The sequence below is a fragment of the Agelaius phoeniceus genome, chromosome 6, assembly GCF_051311805.1.
Source record: "Agelaius phoeniceus isolate bAgePho1 chromosome 6, bAgePho1.hap1, whole genome shotgun sequence".
Taxonomy (NCBI): domain Eukaryota; kingdom Metazoa; phylum Chordata; class Aves; order Passeriformes; family Icteridae; genus Agelaius; species Agelaius phoeniceus.
Window position 1 is genome coordinate 54,337,955 of NC_135270.1, and position 23,468 is coordinate 54,361,422.

At 37.6% G+C, this 23,468-nt stretch overlaps 1 protein-coding gene across 10 annotated transcripts in view; it reads left to right on the top strand.

The window, feature by feature from the left end:
- KLC1 (kinesin light chain 1) overlaps positions 1–23,468 on the top strand; it is a 45,600-nt gene that overhangs the window by 3,277 nt on the left and 18,855 nt on the right. For all 10 annotated transcript variants that reach the window (XM_077180753.1, XM_077180755.1, XM_054634443.2 and 7 more), the window contains exons 2-7: positions 13,761–14,022; positions 17,178–17,408; positions 19,406–19,484; positions 21,359–21,584; positions 22,109–22,196; positions 22,855–22,956. In XM_077180753.1, the coding sequence (XP_077036868.1) occupies positions 13,762–14,022; positions 17,178–17,408; positions 19,406–19,484; positions 21,359–21,584; positions 22,109–22,196; positions 22,855–22,956 (987 nt within the window). In that variant the 5' untranslated portion in view covers position 13,761. The remainder of the gene's footprint in view (positions 1–13,760; positions 14,023–17,177; positions 17,409–19,405; positions 19,485–21,358; positions 21,585–22,108; positions 22,197–22,854; positions 22,957–23,468) is intronic.

The window sequence follows — 23,468 nt, forward strand, 5'->3', positions numbered from 1 at the left end:
AGCAAAAGCATGACAAACATGTCTAAAGTGTATTTGTTGTACCCAAGTACCAGCCAGAGACACCTTGTTCACTCTAAAAAGATTCCTATTTGACTTCAAAATAGAACTAGTTGTAGCAGTTACCCTGAGTCAGAGTCAGCTTGCAGGTGTTCTTGAGGTAATGAAGTCTTCCCAGTGTTTGATTTAGTGAAACATTTTCCTTTCTGAAAGTAGGATGTAGAAGGAAGTGTGGTTCCTTTGAAAATTACTAAATAAATGCCTGACCAGAGAAAGGTGCCCTTTTTGTGACTTGGATTTGCTGAGATATTTGTTGTCGTCATCTTCCGGGATTTAAATTGGGCACTTCGTTACGGATTAGAGCCAGAGTTGCAGATGCTTTCAGTGATACAGGAATTACTTCCAGAGGGTTCTGTGTGAGGTGTTTGGTAGTCACCAGGCATGAGATGACCCTATACATGGGGCTTTTTGTGCCAGACAATTAACATCCTTAATAATAAGAGGCCATAATGAAAGGGCGTGCATGAGGGCTGAAGGTTGTATGTATGCTTCTAGTACCCATAATATATTTGGGAATGTGAACAAAGGATGAACACTAAAGCACAGTTAACATTAGAGATGCTAATTTCTTTAAATGTGTAAAGACAGTCTCTGATAGTTGACAGATTCTTCAGATTCAGTCAGCTAAGAAAACAGATGCAGGTAATAGTATCCATGTGTTAATTTAATCACTGTTTGTTTCTTTGAATCCAGCTTATCTCCCAGGGATGCTGCTATTTAACTGCAGTAAGAAACAATCTTTACTCTGGAAGCTGCATTTTGGCATTTGGCATGTATGTAGAATTAAAATGAATTTAGTTTGTCAAATAGTTATAGTTGGTTATGTTTCTTGCTGAAAATGAGGAATATGGGCTCATGCCATCTTATATTTCCAATATGCTTTCCCTCTGTTGTCTGCTTAAATGGACATATTTTGTACATAGTTTCTCAGTATCAAGTCTTCCTTACAAGTGAAAGCACTAAAATATATTTTGTGGGTACACTTAAAAGTGAGCAGTTTCATATTTTGATTATTTTGTAAATACCCACCATAAACCCAGTTCATCATGTTTAGATTTTCTTTCTAGGACTATGTCAGAAACCTAGCTGATTTTATTAAGTTTTAGAGTGACTAGAACAAAGGATGCCACCAATCTAGTGGGTAGCACTGACTTCTTTACATATCTGTAGGATTGGGGTGGTGGCTAGTTATATTACATTTACTATGGGATGTACCCCAGCAAACCATTTCAAAAGTTAACACTGCACTTCTTACTGTTCAAGAAATGTCTGACATAAAGCAACTTTTTGATACTACTTGAAAAGTTATATCTACAAGTTAGTCTTTTTAAAGGACAATACATATATTTTTCAGTATTACCAGATAAATGATTATCTTCATTCTTATCTGTGTTTGTATGTAGTAGTTAAGTAGTTAATGTTAACAAAAAATTAAGATTACTGGCAGTGTGGTGTGGTTTGAGCTTGTGAGCCATTCCTCAGTGCAGAGGGTGGTGGTTGAAGCTTTGTAAAGGATTGCAGTAACTGCATTCCTGCGCTGTATCTTGAGTTTGTTCCTTCCAGTGACAGTAGCTGAATGATTTGCAAACCATGTCATTATAGATTAGGGACTGGCAGGGAGGAGCAGGGTGTGTGTTGGTGTGGTTCTGCTGCTTTCTTTTTGTTTTTTCAAATAGAATATTGTCTTAAGATTTAGTGCTTTTATGGATGTTCCTTTATCAAACAATGTCAGCCTGAATAACGTGGGAAAGGCACAGTTTCATCTTTGTCTTCTGGCTTGAGCAGCTTCCATTTCAGAGGCTGCTGTTACTCTGTCATCCCTCCTGTCTTTGCCATGAGTGGATTTTAGTATATCCCCACCTTTAATACTTCATTTGTTCATGTGCTTAAACTGGATGTTCCACCCTGCTCTCCCCCAGCTCCCAGTCACATTTAGTGTGTATTTAAAGGGAGGAGGGTTGATGAAAGAAGTGGATTCATCTCTCCCTCAGAGTGGCAGAGTGCAGTCAGATTAATCCAACTAGTGGGATGGTAATATGTGAGGACACAGGGGAGGTTATAGTTTTGAGCTAGGAGGGGCATTACAACCTCCTATAATGTTTCTGTTGACAGAATAGGAATATATAATTGATCTCTAAGGATGTAGATGAAATGTTCTTCAATCTCAGTGCTGGTTTATGTAGTTCCACAGTCTGCTGCTTGTTCCCTTGTCCTTGTTCCATCAACACAGCTTGCTGCATGGCAGCCTGGGGAAATAAGTGTATTTTGGTTGGCCTGAACCTTTTTTCTTTTCTGTATCCTCACTTCTGACAGTAAAATAATCTAGTAAAAGGCACATACCTTTATTTTGATTTATTATGGACAGGGATGTGAATGAAATGTGTGGCTGGATGAGGAGCACTGCCAGGTTAGGATGGCTAGCCATAGCCTTGGTGAGTGAAAGAGTGCTCAGGGTCAGGTGTTTGCAGGAAGCCAGGCCAGATGATTCAGTCTCTAAATTCCTCTGGACATAGAAGGCAATAACGTGTGGAAAATAAAAGAATGTGCTGAACTTTATATTTACCATTTCCTTGGATGTAGTGGCCCAATTCAGCATAGTAGCATTCACTATAATGAATATTACTGTATTGAAACATGGAGGGGTGCAGAAGTCCTGATGATTGGCAGTGTGTTAGCTTGCATGATGGTGACCTAGAGGTATAAAGGAATGAATCCCCAGAAAGACATGTTAGTTTTGAGGAATGTTGTATTTTGGGAAGATAAGATGTGGGAACCTGAGGACTATGGCTGTGGTAAGGCAGAATTGTGTTTAACAGAGAGCATGTAATAAAACTGCTTAATAAGATTCTGGTCTGGGAGCATTCTGGAACACAAGATACTGGTCCTTGGTAGGCACTCCCAAGTGCTTAGGAAATCATACAGAGATGATATGTAATGTTTTCTTATGGTACAGACAGGTGTCATAGCCAGATGTCCTAATTGTTTAAAGAATTTGTTATCCATTCCATACCTTTTGAAAAAGACAAGAGGCACCACAGGGTGACTTTGTCTCAGAGTCTCAGTAATTTGCTGTTACTTAAATATATCTTTCCATTGTTCAGAAAATAGATAAAGGCAGATTAATGAGTCAATTACTTTGCTTTTAAGTACTTTTTATTCAATTAGTATCAATTTCTCTCCCTGGAGTTTTAAGAAAAAAAATCATATTCTGCATGTTGATTTTAGCCCACACTTAAAATATTGCTGTTGGAATACATTGTTTAACTAAAGAAAAATATCTTGGGTTTGGAATTTGTGCTGAATGCAGGTGGGCAGCAAAGATGCACAGCCCGTTTTTGAAGGCAGTAGTTGGTGGGATTTGAATTATAGTGACTGCCTGTACTTTGTGTGGCCATTGAATCTTGATCCACACCCATTTGTTAGGATAACAAATAGCTTGAAAACATGCTTGCTGACTTCTGTTTTTTCTTTTCCTTTTTTGCATTGCAGCCTGTAGTGTGGCTGCACATGGAGCGCTGCTTGCGAGCGCATGATATGGTGCTTTTAATGGCCTGCTTGTTTTAGGAGGCCACTGTTCTGCCATCCTCGGGAGGGGCATGCTTTCAAAACAGATTAGCCAAGTGAGATGGTTTAAAAAACAGTATTCAAATGAAACTTTTAGCTTCTGTGTTTATTTTCCAGTTAGTGTGCTCTTGTTCTGTGTCAGCCCCCCAGAAGAGCAGTGTCCTGCAGCAGGGTCGGGGGAGCTGTCACACGAGTGATGTGACCACAGGGAGGGTTTCAGGAGTCCCAAAGGGACACTCTGTGCCCAGCACTAGCTAAGGTAAATCAGGAATGTGAAAGATCACTAGAGAAGGGGTTGGAACTATGGTTTGGTCCTCAGATATGAGTGCACAGAATGTTAAGGTGCCTTTGTGAAGTGTTGTGTTAGGGCCTGCTCTATTGCTCAGCACCTCCTGACCCAGGAGAGTTCAGAACATCAGAATGAGGCCTCCAGATTATGGAGTACTCAACAAGGAAATTATTTCCAACCTTACAGCTAAGTCAGCTTTCTGCAGTTGTAGGTAAGAATCAGTGAGTGAGTGATATGCAGTTGTTTTTCTAGATGGTTGTATCATTTGCTGTCCTTTCTATGAACTTAAATATGTAAGGTAAAAAAAAATTCTCATAACTGGTAGTTGCCATTGAAAGTATTGGTTTTAATGTAATATTGAATGGGTTAGCATTGATTCTTTCTCAATATTAAGGATTATGCCTGAACAGTTTAATTGTGAAACTTTTTCTGTCTTTTTAGTGGTTTTGCATTTCTTTTTTTAATTATTGAAGGATAAGCAGGAGGAAGATACTTCCCCTAAAGCTTGAAGAGACACTGCACAGTTTGTGCATCTTAATGTGAACTATTAAATAGTTTCAAACCCGATGTAAGGATTTGTTAAACCTAAAGGCTGCTGTGTGCTGAAACACTGTTAGTGGATGTTCCTTTTATGCCTGCAGAAGAAATAGCTTTTTTTCTTGTTTCAGTCCTAATAACCCTTTTCTTCAATGTCATCAAGCATGTAAGAGCATTGTAGTCAATACTCACAGCAAATTGTCTGCAGAGCTTCCCACATGGATCCAGTGATATGAGGCAAGCTGTGGCCTTCTCTGCCCTTCCTGAATGCATTTTCCAGATCTTTATGGCTATGCTATAAAAAGTAGATTTGGTTAAGATAATAGAATTGATGTTAGCAAGTGGAAGCTGATAGCATTTCTAATGTATTCTGGAAGACTGATTTGATGGGAACATTCCTGTACTTCTACTTAAGTGCTGTTTAGAGATTAGATAAATAGATAACATAAATGGATGCTTACTTTGATTAGTCAATAAAGCAGTTCTTGTCCAAAAATAACAATGCAAAATGAAAGAACTAGAGTTAAGCTGAAAAAATGTTTTGTCTACACTATTGAAAACTTCAAATTGCAGACAGGTAGCTTTTGATGTTGCTGTAGTTCCTCTTATGTTGTGTGCCCTAACCCTATTCCAGTCTCAAAATCTCTCACACCAGCAAGAACCAGCCTTATCAAAACATTTATCAAAATTCATTGACAACCTGTTTGCACAAGGTGGCCAGTCCATGAAGAGCCAAGTGCTATTTTCACACAAAAATCAATGCAGGTTCTTGGAATATTGAGGGGAAAAACTGTGTAATTTGATAGTGATGATGGATCTGTTACTCAGACTTTCTTGACAGTATTTATTTTAAAATACAGTCAAAATTTCCTTTCAATCCACTTAAAGTAGATAATTTATGAAGCATGTCCTTGTAACTACAAAATACTAAACTACAAGACAATTTTTGAACAATTAGCCTAGATTTCTCCTGATGGATCTTTGATTCTTGTGACAAGACTTTTTAATAATTAAAGGTAATTATAACTACTCTTTAAGTTGTTACACCTCTGCCTTCTGATTCATGTAAGTAAGCTTATTCTGTCTTTATGTAACTGCTCTTGATACAGTCATGATCTTTTGGTTAAAGTGATCCAGTGAGGTGGGCTTTGTTGTCACATCTCACAGGAGAAGGCAAATCTCCTGTGGCCTAAACTGGTATGTTGTGTCAGTGTTTTAGGGAGGGAAAAACCTCTCCTTTCTCAACATCCATTGGTGGCTGCTTGAAAGTGTTTTATTAGTGCTCACAGAAGCTGAGGAAGTGCTGGCTTTGCAGGAGACCAACAGACGCTGCTTCTGTTGACACAACAGTGGTACAGAAGGGAGGCAACTCCCTTGCTCCAAGGGGTAGGAGACTTGGAGGTTTGCAGCCTGCCTGCCTTCAGAGATTCCATGGACATAACTAAAATTAAAAAAAATTTCAGCATTAGATTTCACCCAATACTGCCAAACAGCAGAAGAATTGTGTTCAGTTTTATTATTCTGGAAGAGAATGGAGTTTGGATCTTGCCACAGGGTTGTTTCAGATTTTGAGTAAGGAAGTTATGTACCACCAGCATGTAACAGATGATAGCAGCCTTGATTAACAAAAAGTTTCTAAGCTGTACCTTGTTGAAAGTCTGGCTTTTAGTGTAGCTCCTCTGGACTCCTGACTGGCTCTGTGGAACTGCCTTAGACACACATGCCTGTCAGATTGCTTTTGCACTTGTTTCAGCTTTGCCAAAGAGTAATCTTTGATGTGATACCAAATGCATAGAAGGGTCTTAATATGCATCCTAGCTTCATTTGAAATCTGAGGTATAGGAAGGGCTTGGGAATGTGTACAGAGAATGAATTTTTCTCTTACATACTTATAATACATCCAGACCAATTGTAGTATCTAACACTTTTCAGAGAATCTACAGTGATTTTAGGATATGTTGCTAGTCTGTGTTTCAATCACTGTATTTTTAGGTCTTTGGAAAGGTAAAATGCAGTTGATGAGATGTGCAAAAAAGAGGGTACTTTGCCTTGATTCCTTCCACACAAATAATTGGAATGGGTGTAATAATGTGTAAGGGGCAGTCACATCATCTGAGGGTCTCTGTCTGCTGCAGTCTGTGAACAGGAAAAGCAAGATGGGATTTGGCCTGCAGCATTATGGAATTCCAGATATGTTTGAGTCTAAAAGAGATTTTGGAATTAGATGGGCAGGTCATCTGGACTGTCTGCAGTTAAAAGGATACAGATTTGCTGTATCATGATAATTGAAATGCTAGCTAGTAGCCAGTGTTTATTCAGTGCAGCACGGTCAAGGGATTGACACCATAATCTTTTCTTTAAGAGGGAGAATAATCCGTGTAGTTAAAGAAAGCTTTTATGTCACTGAATACTTTTACACTGTATACAGATTTTTAACTGTTAACTAGTTCAGCAGGAAGTAATACATTTCATGAAAATAGTTTGCTTGTTACAGAAGGAAGAAGGCTGAGGACTGAAATAACTCTCAAGACATTTTTGCCAGCTGTCTTTGAAATGTGCAAAAGTATTTTTTTCAAAATAGTATTAAATTTGTTACCTTTAAGAATCCAGGAATGATTGCTAAGAAAGTGTTCATTAGTGTTGAAGTAGCGTGCTATAGAAATCTAAATCAAAGGACTCTGCAGCAGAGCAAATCTTCTAGCTTGTACTTTCTCAGCAGTGCAAATCATCTTAGCTTGTGCTTTCTCAAAGAGAATTGTCAGCTTCACCCTTGGTAAGGGTTTTATAGGAGCTATTTTTGCTATCATCTCTTTTTTTTTAGCAAATATGGTTTGTTAGTCTGAGTTTCTCTGTAATAATTTTTTTATTTTCCAAAGAATCTGAAGATTTCCCCTGAAAGGTATGATTTTTAAATTTTTTTAATAGCTGGCCCCAACATTAAAACATTGAAAGATTTATCAAGGTAGATGTACAGTGGCTGTGTTCTTCAGCTAAACAAGTACATAATCCTCTTCACTTAAACATAGTTTAATGCAGTGCAAGGGCTTTGGTGGCCATTGAGGTTTTCTAGAGGCTGGCAGTGTTTTTCAGAGGTGGATGCTGCTGGGATGCAGGGGTAGAACGTGAGGCCACCACAGCCTCTTCCCACTGCTGCCATGTGGAGAGTAGGCTGCTCCTGGCAGTCATTAGAGAAAAGCAGCAGCCTTGTTGGAGATGTGGAGATTTCTGCCAGTTTTCAAGGGTTGTTTTTGTTTTACTCCTTTTAGTCAATCTGTCCTTTGCTTAATTTTAGTGTCCTGTGCATTTCTTCAGAAACCTCTGGGCTTGCCTTTAGAAATGCCAAAATTTTGCAAAGATTGAGTGTTTGTCCAGTTTACTTACCAACACAGACATTTTATGATGTTAAGACTGTAGGTGAAAGTCCAGATGTGATTCTGAGCTTTTCTTGGGATATGTGACCTTGACATTAAAGAACCACAAAAGCCTTTTTTACAGGACATTTATTTACTTAGCATACCTTCACTTTAAACCAAGTGGTAGGGCAGACTTCTGCATTCAGGGCTAGCTCTCAATTGAAGGCTGGCAGGAGGAGCACAGCAAGATATTTTAAATTCAAATGCTTACTATCTGGTAATTGATAGAAAAAGTGGCTCCCCTTGGGGAGAGGGAGTTTCTCTGTAGCTTAATGCTGGTTGCTAGGTTGTGTGCAACTCCATCCTCTTACCTGCTTCTGGTCAGTGATTTACAGCCTCCAGAATGTGCTGCTAATTGTCCTCACCGAGTTATTTTTATTTTTAAGGCAGCTCGTGTACCTGTGTGTTAAATGCTGAAGGTGCTTTCTGAGCTCAGGCATTTGGAAAGCCGAGGCAGTGCAGAAGTGCAGCAGTGTTCTGTTTATAGAACTGGGTCAGCCAGTGTGCCTTAAGTCTGACCTCCACCAGGACACTGCTTGCAGGTGCAGTTCCAGATTTTCTATTTTATGCAGATTCAAATATAGATGATGGGAAGAGTGATGACTAGCACTGGCAGGGAAGCTGCAGTCCTGAATATGTCAAGAGGGAAAAGCTACATTCCTCTGGGAGTTTAGGGATCATGTAATGGAACAAAATTCCTGACTATAAGGGATCATTTTAAGTAAAAGGAAGGCAAATCAGACAAAAAAGGAAAGATTATAAATATTCCTTATGGGAATATGACTTGTGACAGCAGAAATAGTCTCACAGGTAAAGAGAAATTTAACATCTTAAATTTGAAAAAAACAACAGATAATCATTGTTCTTTCAGACTTGGAGATTCTGACCGAAAGCCATAACAGCAGTTTAGTCCAAATCGCTGTTTGTTATGTGAGTGCTTTTACAAACACCTTTCTCAGCCTATGAAAGGCATCCATGAGTGATTCATCCTTGTCACTTGCGCTGTTGCTGAGCTGCCTGCAGGAGGGGTGCGGCTGATGCAGTGTTTGACACGCTGCTCAGTCCTTCCCTAACTGTTTTTCATCTCTTGCCTTTGTTGCTTAGTTTTTGTGCTTGGAACAGCCTGTAATGTTTTGATGGTTGTTTGAGAAGGCAGTTTTCCACATTAGGAAGATTAGCAGTTAAAGCAGCCCGTAGTATTTGAAGATGATGCCTTCCATGATGTAATGAGACGTGTTCTTGCTCTGAGCAGGGAATTAATGACTTGTAATTTGCAGCTCATACAAAATTGAAGCAAGTACGCGGCAGATGTAGGATGCTGAACCTTGCCATTTAATTAGGAGGAACTAAGAGTGAAATTAGGGTTAAAAGCCTTGAATAGACTGATTATTGTTAGGAAACTGTGAACTGTTAGGTTCCTATTAGAGATACAAAAAGCTCAAATTAGTTTAACTTTTCTCTGTAACTTCGTGGAATTTGCAGTGCATGTGGGTGACAGAGCCCGTAGGTATGGCTTGAGCCAGTCTTGCAGCAGCTTTTACTGTTGGGAAGATGATTTACTCTTTTTTATATGCAAACACATTATTTGAATTATTGGAAAATGAATGAACACATTCATTTTCAGCTATGCTGCCTGTTAGCTGTACATTCAGAGAAAAAGTTTAAGGAGAATTTCACTTGACGAAGCTGTTTAGACTTGGAGGGTTTTATAATTTATTTAAAATTACATTTTGCGATAATTGTGATCATATGCTAAGTACATTAAAATTTTATCTTCCAAGCTTTTAGTACTTGAAACTCATTAAATAATAAAAATATCAATACAGAGAGGGGCATCCTTAGGGATTCAGACCAAGGAAGAAAAATTAGAATGGTTTTATTTATTTGTTTTTAGGATCCATGCTAATCTTTAGTCAAGGAAAAAAAATTCTTGTGGGTTTTTAGAATGAAATTCTTCCTTGGTAAGTTTTCTTATGCAAAGAGGGATTCATACATGTTTTGGCACAAGAATATTTTGAAGTGAACTGCAGGAAAACGACTCTTCTTTAAAAGCAGCTGGGTAGGAAAAGCTCTGTAAGAGATCTTTAAATGTGAGCTGGAGAGTTTAATAGCTGGCTGTGATATGTGTATGTCTGTGGAAGAATTTAGGCAGAAATCTGTCATGTCAGCATTACTAGTGTAGTTGGTTTGAAAGTTTTATGAATAACAAAATACTGAAACTGATTAAAGATAGCAGCCACTTAAGTTGTTTGTATATGATGAGATTATCCCAGTGGTTACAGACTGAAAGGCTTGGCTTTGCTTGCCTTGTGCTTTCTTTGGTTCAGACTCTTGCTATTCTCAGTCAATTTCTTTGTTTTGAGCTTATGTTACAAAATGTTGTGGAAACCTCTTTTTATGTTGATCTGTCAAAATTACTAATTTTTGTGCGTTCCAAGGCTGTGACTTGATTTTTCTAGAAGTTGGAAGGCATTAAGTGGCTTTTGGACTTCAGCATAGTCAATATCATGACAAAGAAAGAAGGAGGATAATATTCAAGATCTACACAGACACATACTTAATATAATAGGTAAATTTCTTAAGCCAGCTAGTGAGTCTGTAACTCTGACTGCATTGCATATTTTTTTTCCTCATCCAGAATTCTGTTTTATAAACCTTTGTACATCTTAATTCTTTGATTTGTTTTCAGTTGTAAACTGAGCTAAAAACTAGTATTTGAATCAGTATTTGAATTCCTGCCCAGGTAAAATTTGCAGTGCAGTGGAGTGCAGGACAAAACTTACAGGAGCTTGAGAAGCCTTTGCCTACACCATTTTTTTCCTGTAGGGAAAATGTATAGGAAGAAAGAGTTAACATTTTTTGAGAAGTGACAATAGGCTGGCTAGGTTTTGTCTCCTTTCCTCTTTATACATCCTGCATACAAACTTCATTTGTTTGCTTCCTGTGTGGCATTTGCTGCCTCAGGATATTCAAATCTAATTTACAGAATTACAGAATATGCTGAGTTGGAAGGGACTCACAGGAATCATTGAATCCATGTCCTTGCCCTTTACAAAACCTTCCCCAGTTATATGATTATGTATTCAAATATGGGCTTGATTGGTGAACAGGCAATGATCTTTTGTAAAATACATTTTAGAAGAATCATGATAGCACCACACCTTCACTTACTGCCCTTAAAGGCTATTAGATATTTATCCATAAATTTTACTCCTGCAAGGAGTCAGATTTGATAGCAGGACAAATGATATGTTTGTTTTCCTCCTGTTTTCTAAATTATTCTCCCAAGCACAATCTATAAAACTCTGAATACCAACAGACAACCCTCAAAACTTATCCCAAAAGATTTATTCCTTTCCTGTCAGTGGGAGAGATTGGGATTCTAACAGTGTGATTCTAACAGAGGAGACTTGAGAGTCCCAAGTCCCTCATGTCAGTCTGTCTTGATGCAGCTTTTGGCTTGGCTCCAGCAGATCCCTTATCCCTTGTGCTGGTAGTGCAGAAGCAATGAAAGCTTTTAGCTACATTTGAGTTGGAATGAGGCAGCTAAAAAGCCTGGCACACTGGATTGAGACAGGAGGAATGTATTCATAAAGCAGGTCTGCTGCTGGGATGGTTTTAGTGTGGTTTTGCCCCATCATGTTTAAACCTGCTTCTCCTCTCTTCAAAAGCTGCTGTGCTGGCTTGGCCATCCTTAGTTGCAGCTTCAATGTATTCAGCCAGTGCTATGGGCCTTTTAATTTATCTGTTAATTTATGAGTGTTAATTTATCTGTATTCATCACTTAGAATTAATTTTATTTCGACTGAAGTGTTTAAAATGTGTAATTTTTTAAAGACAGTGTCTGTGTGTGCATTACATATATGCATGCAAACATCTGCTTTTCATTTTGCTGTAAAATGACAATATTGAGGTATGCAGAAGGAATTGCTGCTATCTCTGTTCACAAAAGATACACAGATAATCACTTCATTAGATGTCTCTGCTGGTTTTACTTCTTTATAATCAAAGGTTCAGTTCTGTGCATGCAGGATGGAAATTGTTAATTGAGGCTGTGAAAGTGTGCCAAGGCTAATTAGGCTTGTGTGCTGAAGTTAGTATAATCCATAACAAATTCCTATATGACTGTGTGTTAGAAGCATTCATTTGCAAATTTGGTCCACATTCAATTACAGTTCATTTTTCTACACAACTTTGGAGAGTCTATACTTTAAAACTGTCTTTTTAAGCATTCTGGGTCATAGTTTTCAGGTTAGGAATGGGAAATGTGTAAATATCATTCTCCTCATCAGATCTTCATGGGTTAATTTCTTATGCCATGCTAGATTTGTTGCTTTATACAGATTTATATGTTTTATATTGATTTATTTGTGAATATGAAGTTACTGTATTAAATCTGGGTAAAACCAAGTTCACACTTCCCCAAATTCTGTGTTTTCAGATTATTACAAAAAAATCCTACTGTCATCTACAGCTTTGGTTTGGTAGCAAGTGGTTCTGCCTTTTGGGTATTGTATTGCAAGACATCATCACAGAGAGGGTAATTTGAGCACATATAAACAGAAAGAGCAGCCTTTTATTTTTAATATAATACAAAAGCATAAGAGCACATCCTTTGGCTGTTGTCATGATGTGCATGTACATGTCTTCTTACAGCAGTTTTAATTGAAGACTTCAGTGGTTCTAATTATTTTTGATTTCTCCTAAAATTAGACTAGCTTTTTTAGTACAAAGTTTTAATACAGTTTTAATTCATGTTAAATGTTAGTTTGCCAGTGCTTACCTAGGTGTCTTCACATAGATGGGATAATTTATTGCTTTTGAAAAATCTTTCCTATTTGATTCTAATTTATACTTCCTGGTTCATGCAAAGATTTAAGTAGCTGAGCTATAGAGGAGTAATTTCTCAAGTCTTTCTTTTCATTATAGAACATTTTTCTGAGTGACATTTAAAGGGTTGAATGGTTTGTGTGTCTTCTGTTTACATTTTTACATTGTTAAGCTTGTTTGTCAGTTCAGGAACAGCATGTGGGATAATTAGAGAATCTGAGTTTCTAAGCTTTTTTGGGTCTTCATTTGCATTTGGTAGAGGTGTTGACAAACATCCAGAAATTTACTATCTTTAGTGTAATGCATTAGATACTGATAAAATAGCACAGTGAAATGTTTCTTGCTGCAAGGCTTGTACTATACAAACTATTTTTTCTGGCATGAGACAGGTGTTCCATCTTCATCAAAACAGCTGCATCTAGACCTGTAGGCAATTGAATATCTATGTGTTTAGAGTTAAAATAATGAATTAAAGTTCTCCTGGGGGTAGTTGTGATGTTCAAAATACATAGTGGTAAGAGCTTTTGTAGTCCTTGGGAAAGGATTAGGCTGGTGTTACCTTTTTGCAGGAGAAAGATGACTTTTCTCATGACTGACTGATGAACTCTTTCAGAAGGCTACATGATATTTCTTCAAATTCTTCAAGCTCCATTTTGTGGGGTTTTTTTTTAGAGAACTACAGATCAGTGGCATCTGCAAATAGCTATATTTATTATAGTGTGTATTTTATACACCACCTACTTTGCTTTTTCACAAACCAGAATCCTGGAGGTGCAGCCCTGTTCTCAGTAGTTGCTACAAATTCTAATACCACGTCTGTGGTATTAGACTACCATAGTCTGTGTTTCATTATATGTTGTTTTTTGGTTTATCAATGAGTGTTAATATTAAATCTGGAAATAGAAACTGGGGAAGTTGACACTGTTCAAACTCAGGACATGAAACATTGTAAAAATTGTGCACAAATATAATTGTATTCTGGATATACTTTTCAGACTTTATTCACTTATATACTTGCATGCTTATTTTATTTTTCCTTTTGTACTAACTAGCATATTCTTCCATTTCAGAATGTATGAAAACATGTCCACAATGGTGTATTTAAAGGAAGAGAAGTTGGAGAAGCTTACTCAAGATGAAATCATTGCCAAAACTAAGCAAGTGATTAATGGACTAGAGGCACTGAAGAATGAACACAATTCAATTTTACAGAGCTTACTTGAAACTTTGAAATGTTTGAAGAAAGATGATGAAACTAATCTGGTTGAAGAAAAATCAAACATGATTCGAAAGTCACTGGAAATGCTGGAGCTTGGCCTTAGTGAAGCACAGGTAAAGTTGTGGTAAAAATGAAGCATTTCAGACATTTCTCCCCAGATATTAGTAATATGCTGGGGCATTTATATTATTCTTGGATATAATGGACAAAATCTGCTGTAATTAATAGAGGTAGTTGCTGTACATCATGCTGTGTTACAGAACTAATTATGGGGTTAGTGTTAAAGCACTGAAACTCATGACTGGGCTCCACTTGGCATCAGTAATATTCCACTTGACATCACTGGCATTCAGTCTAAACATTTTCTGTTTAGACTTTCCACATCAGGCATCAGGCAGGTAATGTTGGAGCAGCTCAAGAACTGAGCAGTGGCATTTTAGCTCTAAAAGATGGCATAGAAAGGTCTCAAAAAAACACACATATAATGAATGTATTTGCTCCAGCTTTTGAGCTTTGGTGTAGCCTTAAATTCATATTTATATTCCCTTGACTCAGATTTTTTATAGTAGCATATTATGCTTTTAGAGCTTAAGTATCTCTAATGTTTAGTGAACATTTTACTAAACCAAAATTGAAACTGAAAGCATTTTAAAGTTTAAGACTTGAGTACAGAATCTGAACAACTTTGACTGATGCATTAAAGAGAGGACTGAGCTAATTTCTCTGGACTCTTAGTTGATGAAGATACCATCTGCAGAAAATAAGTGAAAAGTTGTATGTTTATTGGGTTGTCAGGACTATATTTATGATATTTTGTACTAAATCAAAAACCTGAAATGATGTGATATGACAGTCATCCCTGTAAAATAGGAGAGTGTTTGCAAATGAGTTGAAAATGCCAGTGAGTTAGTTCTACATTAATAGGCTCTCTGTTGCTCTGTAACTGTGCTCAGACTTCTCTTCTGGACTGAGCTATTATTGTGTGCTGATCTGGAAGTTGTGTGCATTGGATCATGGTGAATTGAGGCTGAGAGAATGAAATGTGGGTTATCAGACAGGGGAACATAGAAGCCCTGGACAAACTGTCAGGCCTTAGTGTATATATTGTATATTCTTTGATGCCTTGTATAGAAGGAAAATGCTAGAAGATATGTGGAGTCAAATTGCAATAGTTGAGTTACCCTTAATGGTTGTTTGTAGAAGATGTGCAAGTGAATGAGTAACTTCTGTGTAGTATTAGGACTCTGAGAAGCCAGTTCTGAATTTTACTCTATCAGGAGCCTCAGTTGCAGATGTTCTGCCTTGTTTGCCTCCCATGGTACTTTGTGAACTGTAGTGGTGAGGAGCCAAGAAGTCTGCATTTGCTGCCTTTGTGAGGGAGCCAATTACACTTCAAACTGCTGCTCTCAGACCTGATAAGGCTACTCTTCCTGAATGCTTTGAGTTGTAACAATGTAGTATTTTTTTTTTTAATTTTTAAATTTAAGATATGGAAATAGATGGTTTTTGTGGCATGCATGTAGGTCTGGTGATGTGTTATTTCCATGAAAATGAAACTAACTTTGCTAAAGAAATAATCAGTCTTTCAGTTAATTCTAGTGAGTAAGACAAAAAATATTTTAGTTTGCCATTGCAGCTTCTTCAGTGTTTGAATACGTTGACCCTATTATCACAATTTTCCTAAATATGCTTTTTCATTATATAAATGCCACTGTTTGAATTGACCAAATAATTAAAAATGTTAGAACAATTTCTAATATGTAATTAGATAGGTGCTGAAGTCTGGAGTTTCAGACTGGTTTTAGGAAATTATACCTGGAGTTTTCCTTACTGCTATAGGAAAAATTAGTTTCTAAAGGCTTAATGAATATTTTGACACTGGAAATTTCAGCTAAAATCACCATCTGTTTCACATGAAATACTTAGTTGAAAACCACTTAAAGATTACTTTGTTTTAAAAAAACCCATGAACTTGAGGAGATGAAATACTGGTAACTTGGGGATGTCTAACAGATCTGAAAGATTTGTACTCTCACCAGTGGTCCATTCTGGCAAGGTGTGCATCCTGGGACTGCTGCCAGCTGTTCTACATGTGTCAGTGGGAGATTGCATCAACAGTGAAGGGAAAATATCTTCTGCTGGTAGTGTTTGGCTTTCACTTAATAAGCTCCTTTTTCATTTAACTTTGCTCAGCAAAAAAAACCCCAGTCCAAGTAAGCTGCTTTTATGGGTGTTCTATTTTTTGCCCTTAATGTGACTGTGTTTGAAAGTCTGCACACTCCAGCTTATGGTTAGTAGTATAAAATGCATCTATAAATTGTGTGTTCAGTTGCACATGCAGATCTCAGTCAAATAAATATCCCTTTGAAGTGTTACCATTATGCTGAGGTGTTCATCTTTAGGAGCTATAAGCATGTATACAAATCCCTTTTTTGTCTGGAAGGTGCTAAATTAGAACTCTGTGTTAGTTCTTAGGTTATCTTTGTGATCCTGCAAGTTGAATGTATTACTGCTCCATTTTATGTTAGTGGAACAAAGATTTCCAGTTCAGTAATCTAGTTCAAATTTTTCATGTATTTTAAGATTATATTTAATGTTGAGGGAATTCTGCAACAATTTTAACTTCTGATAGCATCATGGAAAACAATTATTTAGTAAAGAGTTCCTCTAGGTTGGGACCCCAGCAAGGGAAGGACAGGGACCTGTTGGAGCAAGTCCAGAGGAGGCACAGGATGACAACTGGGGCTGGAGACAGGCTGAGAGAGGTGGAGAAGAGAAGGCTGCAGGGAAATCTTACAGCCCCTTCCAGGGGGTTACAAGAGAGCTGAAGAGGGACTTTGAAAAGTCATGTAGTGATGGGACAAGGCAGAATGGCTTCAAACTGAAAGAAAGTAGGTTTAGACTGGATTTAGGAAGAAATTCTTCCCTGTGAGGGTGGTGAGGTAGGGGAACATGTGCCCTCTCCCTGGAAGTGTTCAAGGCCAGGTTGGATGGGGCTTTGAGCAACCTGATCTAGTGGAAAGGTGTCCCTGCCCATGGCAGGGGCCTGGAAGGAGGTGATCTCAGAGGCCCCTTCCAGCCCAAATCATTGTAAATGGTAAAAAGGTTTAGAGGACAAGAGAAATAAGTCTAAATCTAAAATGAAGAGAAATAGGAATGTTTACCAGATTTCACAGCTGACACAGGTTTAAATAATGAAAGCCTTGTATGTTATGAACAGGACTGCATTCTAGGGGAAGCATGCCATGTGACACATTCTGCTTTTCAGGTAATGATGGCTTTGTCAAATCACTTAAATGCAGTGGAATCAGAGAAGCAGAAACTGCGGGCTCAGGTTCGCCGGCTGTGCCAGGAGAATCAGTGGCTGCGGGATGAACTGGCCAATACACAGCAGAAACTGCAGAAGAGTGAGCAGTCTGTGGCTCAGCTGGAGGAGGAAAAGAAACATCTAGAATTCATGAATCAATTAAAAAAATATGATGATGATATTTCACCATCAGTAAGTATCTCCATAGTAAAATAGTAAAACACCTTACATTTACGTGTGTTGTAATCTGCCTGTTTAACAAGAAATAACAGATACATTTTATTTGTCCCTTAGATGTATTTGTCATTAAAATACTACCTTGTACTAGTGTCACATAGTTTGCAGAATGATTCTGAGAGCTCATTCTTATTTTAAGAGAGTATATATATTACTGTCTGCAGATAATAAAATACATGAGGAACGGAATCAATAAATACTCATTTAGTAGCTTTAAAATGTGAAGAACTGAACCAAAGCAAAAATCTCATTTCTATAAACTTAGCAGTAAAAATAAGTGAGAAATCTAAGCTATGAGACATTTTACATACCTAGAGGACTTGGCTTATTTTGACTGCAGGAAAAATACTTAATTTTTGTCTTGTGAAATCACTGTATAGCTTTTGTATCTGTTGAGAATTTACACAAGGATAAGATGTTGCTGAATCCCCTTTCAGGACCATCTGCCAGACACTGTGATCATCTGCATGTGTACAAGCCCATTGTGCTACATATTCTTAGATTCAGAGAGAAAATGGACACAACTTTAATTTACATTTGCCATTTATTTTTTTTTATTTGCCATTAATTTTATAATTTTATTTTGCTTCCTTAGGTTAGGTGGCACTGTAGAGAAGGATCTAATTTTGTGTGTTCAGATCTTCTCAGCGGTGTCTTGAAAACTGCAGTTTTTCATAACTAATTACTTCAGCAATTTAAATGGTTGCAGATGGATGTGATTTAGTCATGCTTAACTGACTGCTTGACTAATCCTTTTTAAAATATTGTATGTGGTGAGAGTTGTTTTGGTCAATTGCACCTGGAATTTTTCAGTGCTGTTCCATGACTTGGTATTTTAGATGGATTTGCTAGTGAAGCCTGTTCAGAAAAGGGGCAGAGGAGGGAATATTTGGATTGTGATGTGCTGTATTGTCAGATTGTACTCTGCAGATGAATTAAGTAGCTCCATTATTTGAAGTTTAATTAACAAATAGAGTCCAAGTAAGCCAAGCATCTTTATAGTTTTGCTAACCATATGGACAGTCTCTGTTTCTAGCCTTTGAAATAGTTGTATAGACTCAGTATGAGGTTGGAATCAACACTTAAAATTATGAGCATTTATCTGATATGTAGTCCCATCAATTTGCTGGTTTTACAGTGCCCTTGCTCTGCCATCACTGAATTTGAATGCCAGCAGCAGTTGGCTTTTTCTCATCTGTGGAAAAAGGTGTTGAATGGAGAGCCAGAAAAATGTGTTCTGCCTCTGAGTTTTCTCCTTACTGAGCTCATCCTTTCTGAGAACTTCAACTGTTTATATTGTGTAGGCTCAACATTTAGGAAACAGGACTGAGGGATGATCTGTGTCTTCATTTTATATTTGAAATGATCTTTGGATGCATGAAATAATTTTAAACTGATGGATTGTGTAGAAATTAATATGGTTCCAGATGGAGACTATAGGAAATGAACGTCCTTTCAAGTGTTCTTGTTTTGTTTTTTGATTTTTGAACCTTCCAGATTATAATTGCAATTATTCTAATTATTTGTACAGAAGTTGAGTACTCGGAAATTGAGGTCTCCTAATTCCTCTCCCTTGCCCAGCTATAACTGGGTTTATGACTAAGAAAGGTACCATGGACAGTTCTGTACTGAGCAGTGCTTACTCTTCAGTGGGTACTTTTATGAGACCTAGTGCCTCTGTGAGAATGGCAAATGTGTTCTTATGTGCTTAAATTGAGACTGAAATCTAGGAGACCTCATTTCTATTCCTGGCCCTTCTGAAGGTGTCCTGTATTGTTTTGGGACAGAGCGTGTAAATACATTAAAATATAAGACCTACCTTTATAAAACTTCAGTGAGAAATGTTATTCTTGTCAATTCTGAATGTGGGGTTTTCCTTTAACATTGCTGGTTAACTGGCCTGTCCTCTTATGCCTTAGATTTAATTTGTTGGCTTTGGGCTTGTTCTGTAGGAGGATAAAGATACAGATTCCACCAAAGAGCCTTTGGATGATCTATTTCCCAATGATGAAGATGACCAAGGACAAGGAAGTAAGTGCACTTCTGACTGCACTGCTGGTGTGTTTCTGCAGTGCAGAATATAAAGATGCACTTTACAAAAATGCTTGCTTCATCAGTCTACTGCAACACAGCTGGAGTGTCTTGATATAATTGATATAAATTCTGTACATTGAATTTATGTGAATATGAGAGTACAGAACTGGGGCCTAGGTTTTTTAGAGTTTACTAGCTGCTGTAAAGTTCAGACTGGTTTACATTCAGAATTTCTCCTGTTATCCTTCTTTGGGGCCTCAGAATGGTTAGTTGCAAATGACTGAGGCAGATTCTGACCAGATAGTGGATTCTGTTAATGACCTTTTAAATGATCTGATTTGAGATTTTTGTGGCAGGTTTCAATAAGAAATCTTTTTCATATAGTCTTTTGTCCTTTGCCAAGGTTGTCTGCATTGGTTTTAATATTAATTGTGGAAGCATTGTTTGAATTGAAGCATTGTCTTCAGGTGAGCAGGACTGAGGGATATGCTGTGGAACTTGAGGTAGATGTTTGGTAGTGTGATTGAAAAAAGCTCTTGGTAGATAAGTAAGCTGTGCTTAGTGGAATGTGTATTTTGCATGTTTGTTAATACAGAACATACTGCACTGACTCCACAACATCAATGTGGTGGGAGCAGAATGGTTTTTACCAGACAAATGACTTGAGGGACAATGTCTGAAGGGACCCACCTTTGCAATCAGCAGTTTCAAGTTTCCTTTATGGCTGTGCATACAAGGTACACTGACTTCTTGTCAGCACAGTAAAGCTAAACATAGCCAGCCCTGAAGTGAAGGCTTGAAGGGTTTGCAGCAGGTCAGTGTTGATCATGAGCTCCTTCCTAGCTCATCCTTGCTTCCCTAGAATTTTGGAGTTGGAAGGCTGAGAGGCAAAGCTCCCTTATTTCACTTTACAAAAGACAAAGTTGACATGTCAGTGATTTCTCTGACCTTCCAAAAAAATGCTGAAATTCTTCAGTGCTTTGGCAGGCAGTGACCCTGGGTACAGGCTTGGACTTGTGTGATTCCACTGTCATAAAAAGGCTTCCACTTTCTGTGAGAGTGGTTTTTCCTTAATAGAAAGGAGAGAATAAAGTCAGGCTCAGAGAATGATAAACTTGTTCTTTAGAGTTTAATGAAAATGAACAAGACAGAATATTCTAAACCTCAGAAATTGGTCAGGTGAAGAGAAAAGGAGGCAGTAGGAGAGTAAGGGTTTTTGGGGGCAATAGGAGTGTAAGGGTTGCAACAACCAAACGTTAGGAGCTACTGGAAAATAAGTGGTGAAGCTTGAGGGTTAGTGAGTAAAACTTGAAGGTTGACTTTGACTCAGGGCCTTTTGTCTTGCAGCTGTTGCTTCTGGCATCCAAGGTGTTTCAGTCCTTTATGTGCTAATCTTAAGTGCTCCTTGGCATAGCAAACAAAGGGAAACAAAAAAAGTATGTTTAGAGAAGAAGAATAAAGGAAAAAGCTTTTCTGCAGATATTCAGCCTATGTATGTTAGTGTTCCTTGCCATATGAAAACAGCAATATTTGTAGGTGCAAAATTGTTAAATCATCTTGAGACTGGTTTGCTGAGCCAAAATAGTTTCCTGCTTGCTTCATTAGTTTATTACATTTAGCCCTTTGAGCTATGAGAACTGTAAAAATAATAGTAATACAATACTGGACAGGATATGAGGAATAAAACAGTCATACTTCCACTGTCACTGTTGAAGACAGCCTGACAGCTGTGACCTGTGCTCTAATGCTAATTCTGTGTATTGAAGAAATAATATTCAGTGAGTCTCTTCTTGTGCCACTGAACATTCAAGTGAGATGTTTTATTTACAGTCATCTTTTACACAAGTTGAAATTTTGTGGATTTCTTTCAGTTCAACAGCAGCACAGCAGTGCAGCAGCTGCTGCCCAACAAGGTGGCTATGAAATTCCAGCAAGGTTACGGACCCTACATAACCTTGTCATCCAGTATGCTTCCCAAGGTAGATATGAGGTTGCTGTACCTCTCTGTAAACAAGCTCTGGAAGATCTGGAGAAGACTTCAGGTCATGACCATCCTGATGTTGCCACTATGCTGAACATACTTGCTTTGGTGTACAGGTTGGTATACTGACATAGATAAATACCAGTGAAATAAATACTTAGTTATTTGGCTACAACCTTTTAATGTTTAGACTAGAATTTTTTCCCTGTTCTATTTTCCTTTTTAAAATTATTAATAAAACCCTCAAGAAGTTCCTGAAATATTTGTATGTCTCCCTATACTTAAAAGTCGAACAAGTTGTTGTATTTTTGCCTATACCTTTGCTTTGGGAATGAAGCTGGTTTTGATTTTTGGTTTCTTTTTTTTTTGTCTACTGAGGGGGCATGTCTTGATTACCCACTTCAAGGTCATCTAGAGATAGAAATTGGACATCAGTGTAGAAGTGGTGCATGCTCAGTATAGTCCTCAACTACTAAACTATTTACAGTTACAGGCTTCAGGGTTCTACTTCCTAATTTATTAATATATTCTCAATTATTCTTTAATAGTAGCATCTTTAGGTCAGTAGTGAACTCAGCTTAATTGTTATGATTTTTCATTCCTGAATCCCCAGTGTTAATTACATCTCTTTACAATTCAGAGACCAGAACAAATACAAAGATGCAGCAAATCTCCTGAATGATGCCTTGGCCATCCGTGAAAAGACTTTGGGCAAAGATCATCCAGCGGTTTGTATACATGCAATATCATCATTTTACTTTGTGTTTCACTCAACTTTTTTTCAACTAATTCTAATGTCAAACTCAACAGGAAAGGTTTTAAGACCTGGCTTGTCTTTAAATAGTACAGGTAGGAGGCCACATTTTATTCAGTGCTGTTTCACCACAAATAATTTGCCCATACTTGATTTTGGATTGCCTGGATTTTTTGTGGGAAATCAATTTGTGAAGAAAAATTTTTGCTTACTCAAATCTCTTTATTATACTCAGATTGAAGGGGCACTTGTGGTTTCATTTACTGCTGCTTGTAAATGAAATGTAAATCAAGCATTTGGAAAATTCATGTGATACTTTTGTGGCCTGTGGGACGCAGGGCAGATCAAAGTGTAGATGTGAGAGGTACCTTTCTAAGAGAATTACATGTGAAGATGTGTGCACTAAATGGCATTTCCACAAAGGAAGCAAAATTACTTCATGATTTAGGTTTTTCTTTCCTCTGTTGTGTGTATATGCATTTAATAATAATTATTTCTTCACTTCCAAATTTCAAGAGGTCTATCCTGTGCATGGAAAACTTAATAACATCAATGCCTTGCAGATGTGCTCATTTGTCAAGTATTTGTATCAGCAGATTTCAGTGCACCTAATGTTTCTGTGCTGTTAACAGGTGGCAGCAACCCTTAACAATCTTGCAGTACTCTATGGTAAACGGGGAAAGTACAAAGAAGCAGAACCGTTGTGCAAGCGAGCTCTGGAAATCAGAGAAAAGGTAGGAGTGACAAACACACAGCCTCTACAGGGACTTTGGGAAGGAGAAGGCAAAGTTAAATGCTACTTTTTTGTGCTTTGGTTGGGTAGGTCTATCAGATAAACCCCAGAGTTAACAATGCCTGGTAGTTAGGAGTGTCTGAAATTCAAAACAGTAGGAAATTCCAGTAGTGCTACGGAATTGCTGGAGCACTCTGGGTATATGCTAAATTCTGTATTTTGTGAGAAACCTTCTTTAGCTTTTTCCTTCCCCTTTGATAGCTAAATAATCTTTGATTTGACAAGAGCATTGGAATTAAAAAATGAAACTTAGCTAAAATTTTTAAGTTGATTATTCTCTATGTGGATATTTATTTTAGTACATGAGATTGCATCTTCTGGTTTATATAAATAATAATTTCCCTATAATGTTGTTTTCCTACTCACTTTGTTCCTCTTATGGATTGTTATGCATCATTCTCAGTTTGCAATAGAATTGAGTAATTTTCATATCTTTGAAATGCAGCTTTTGCT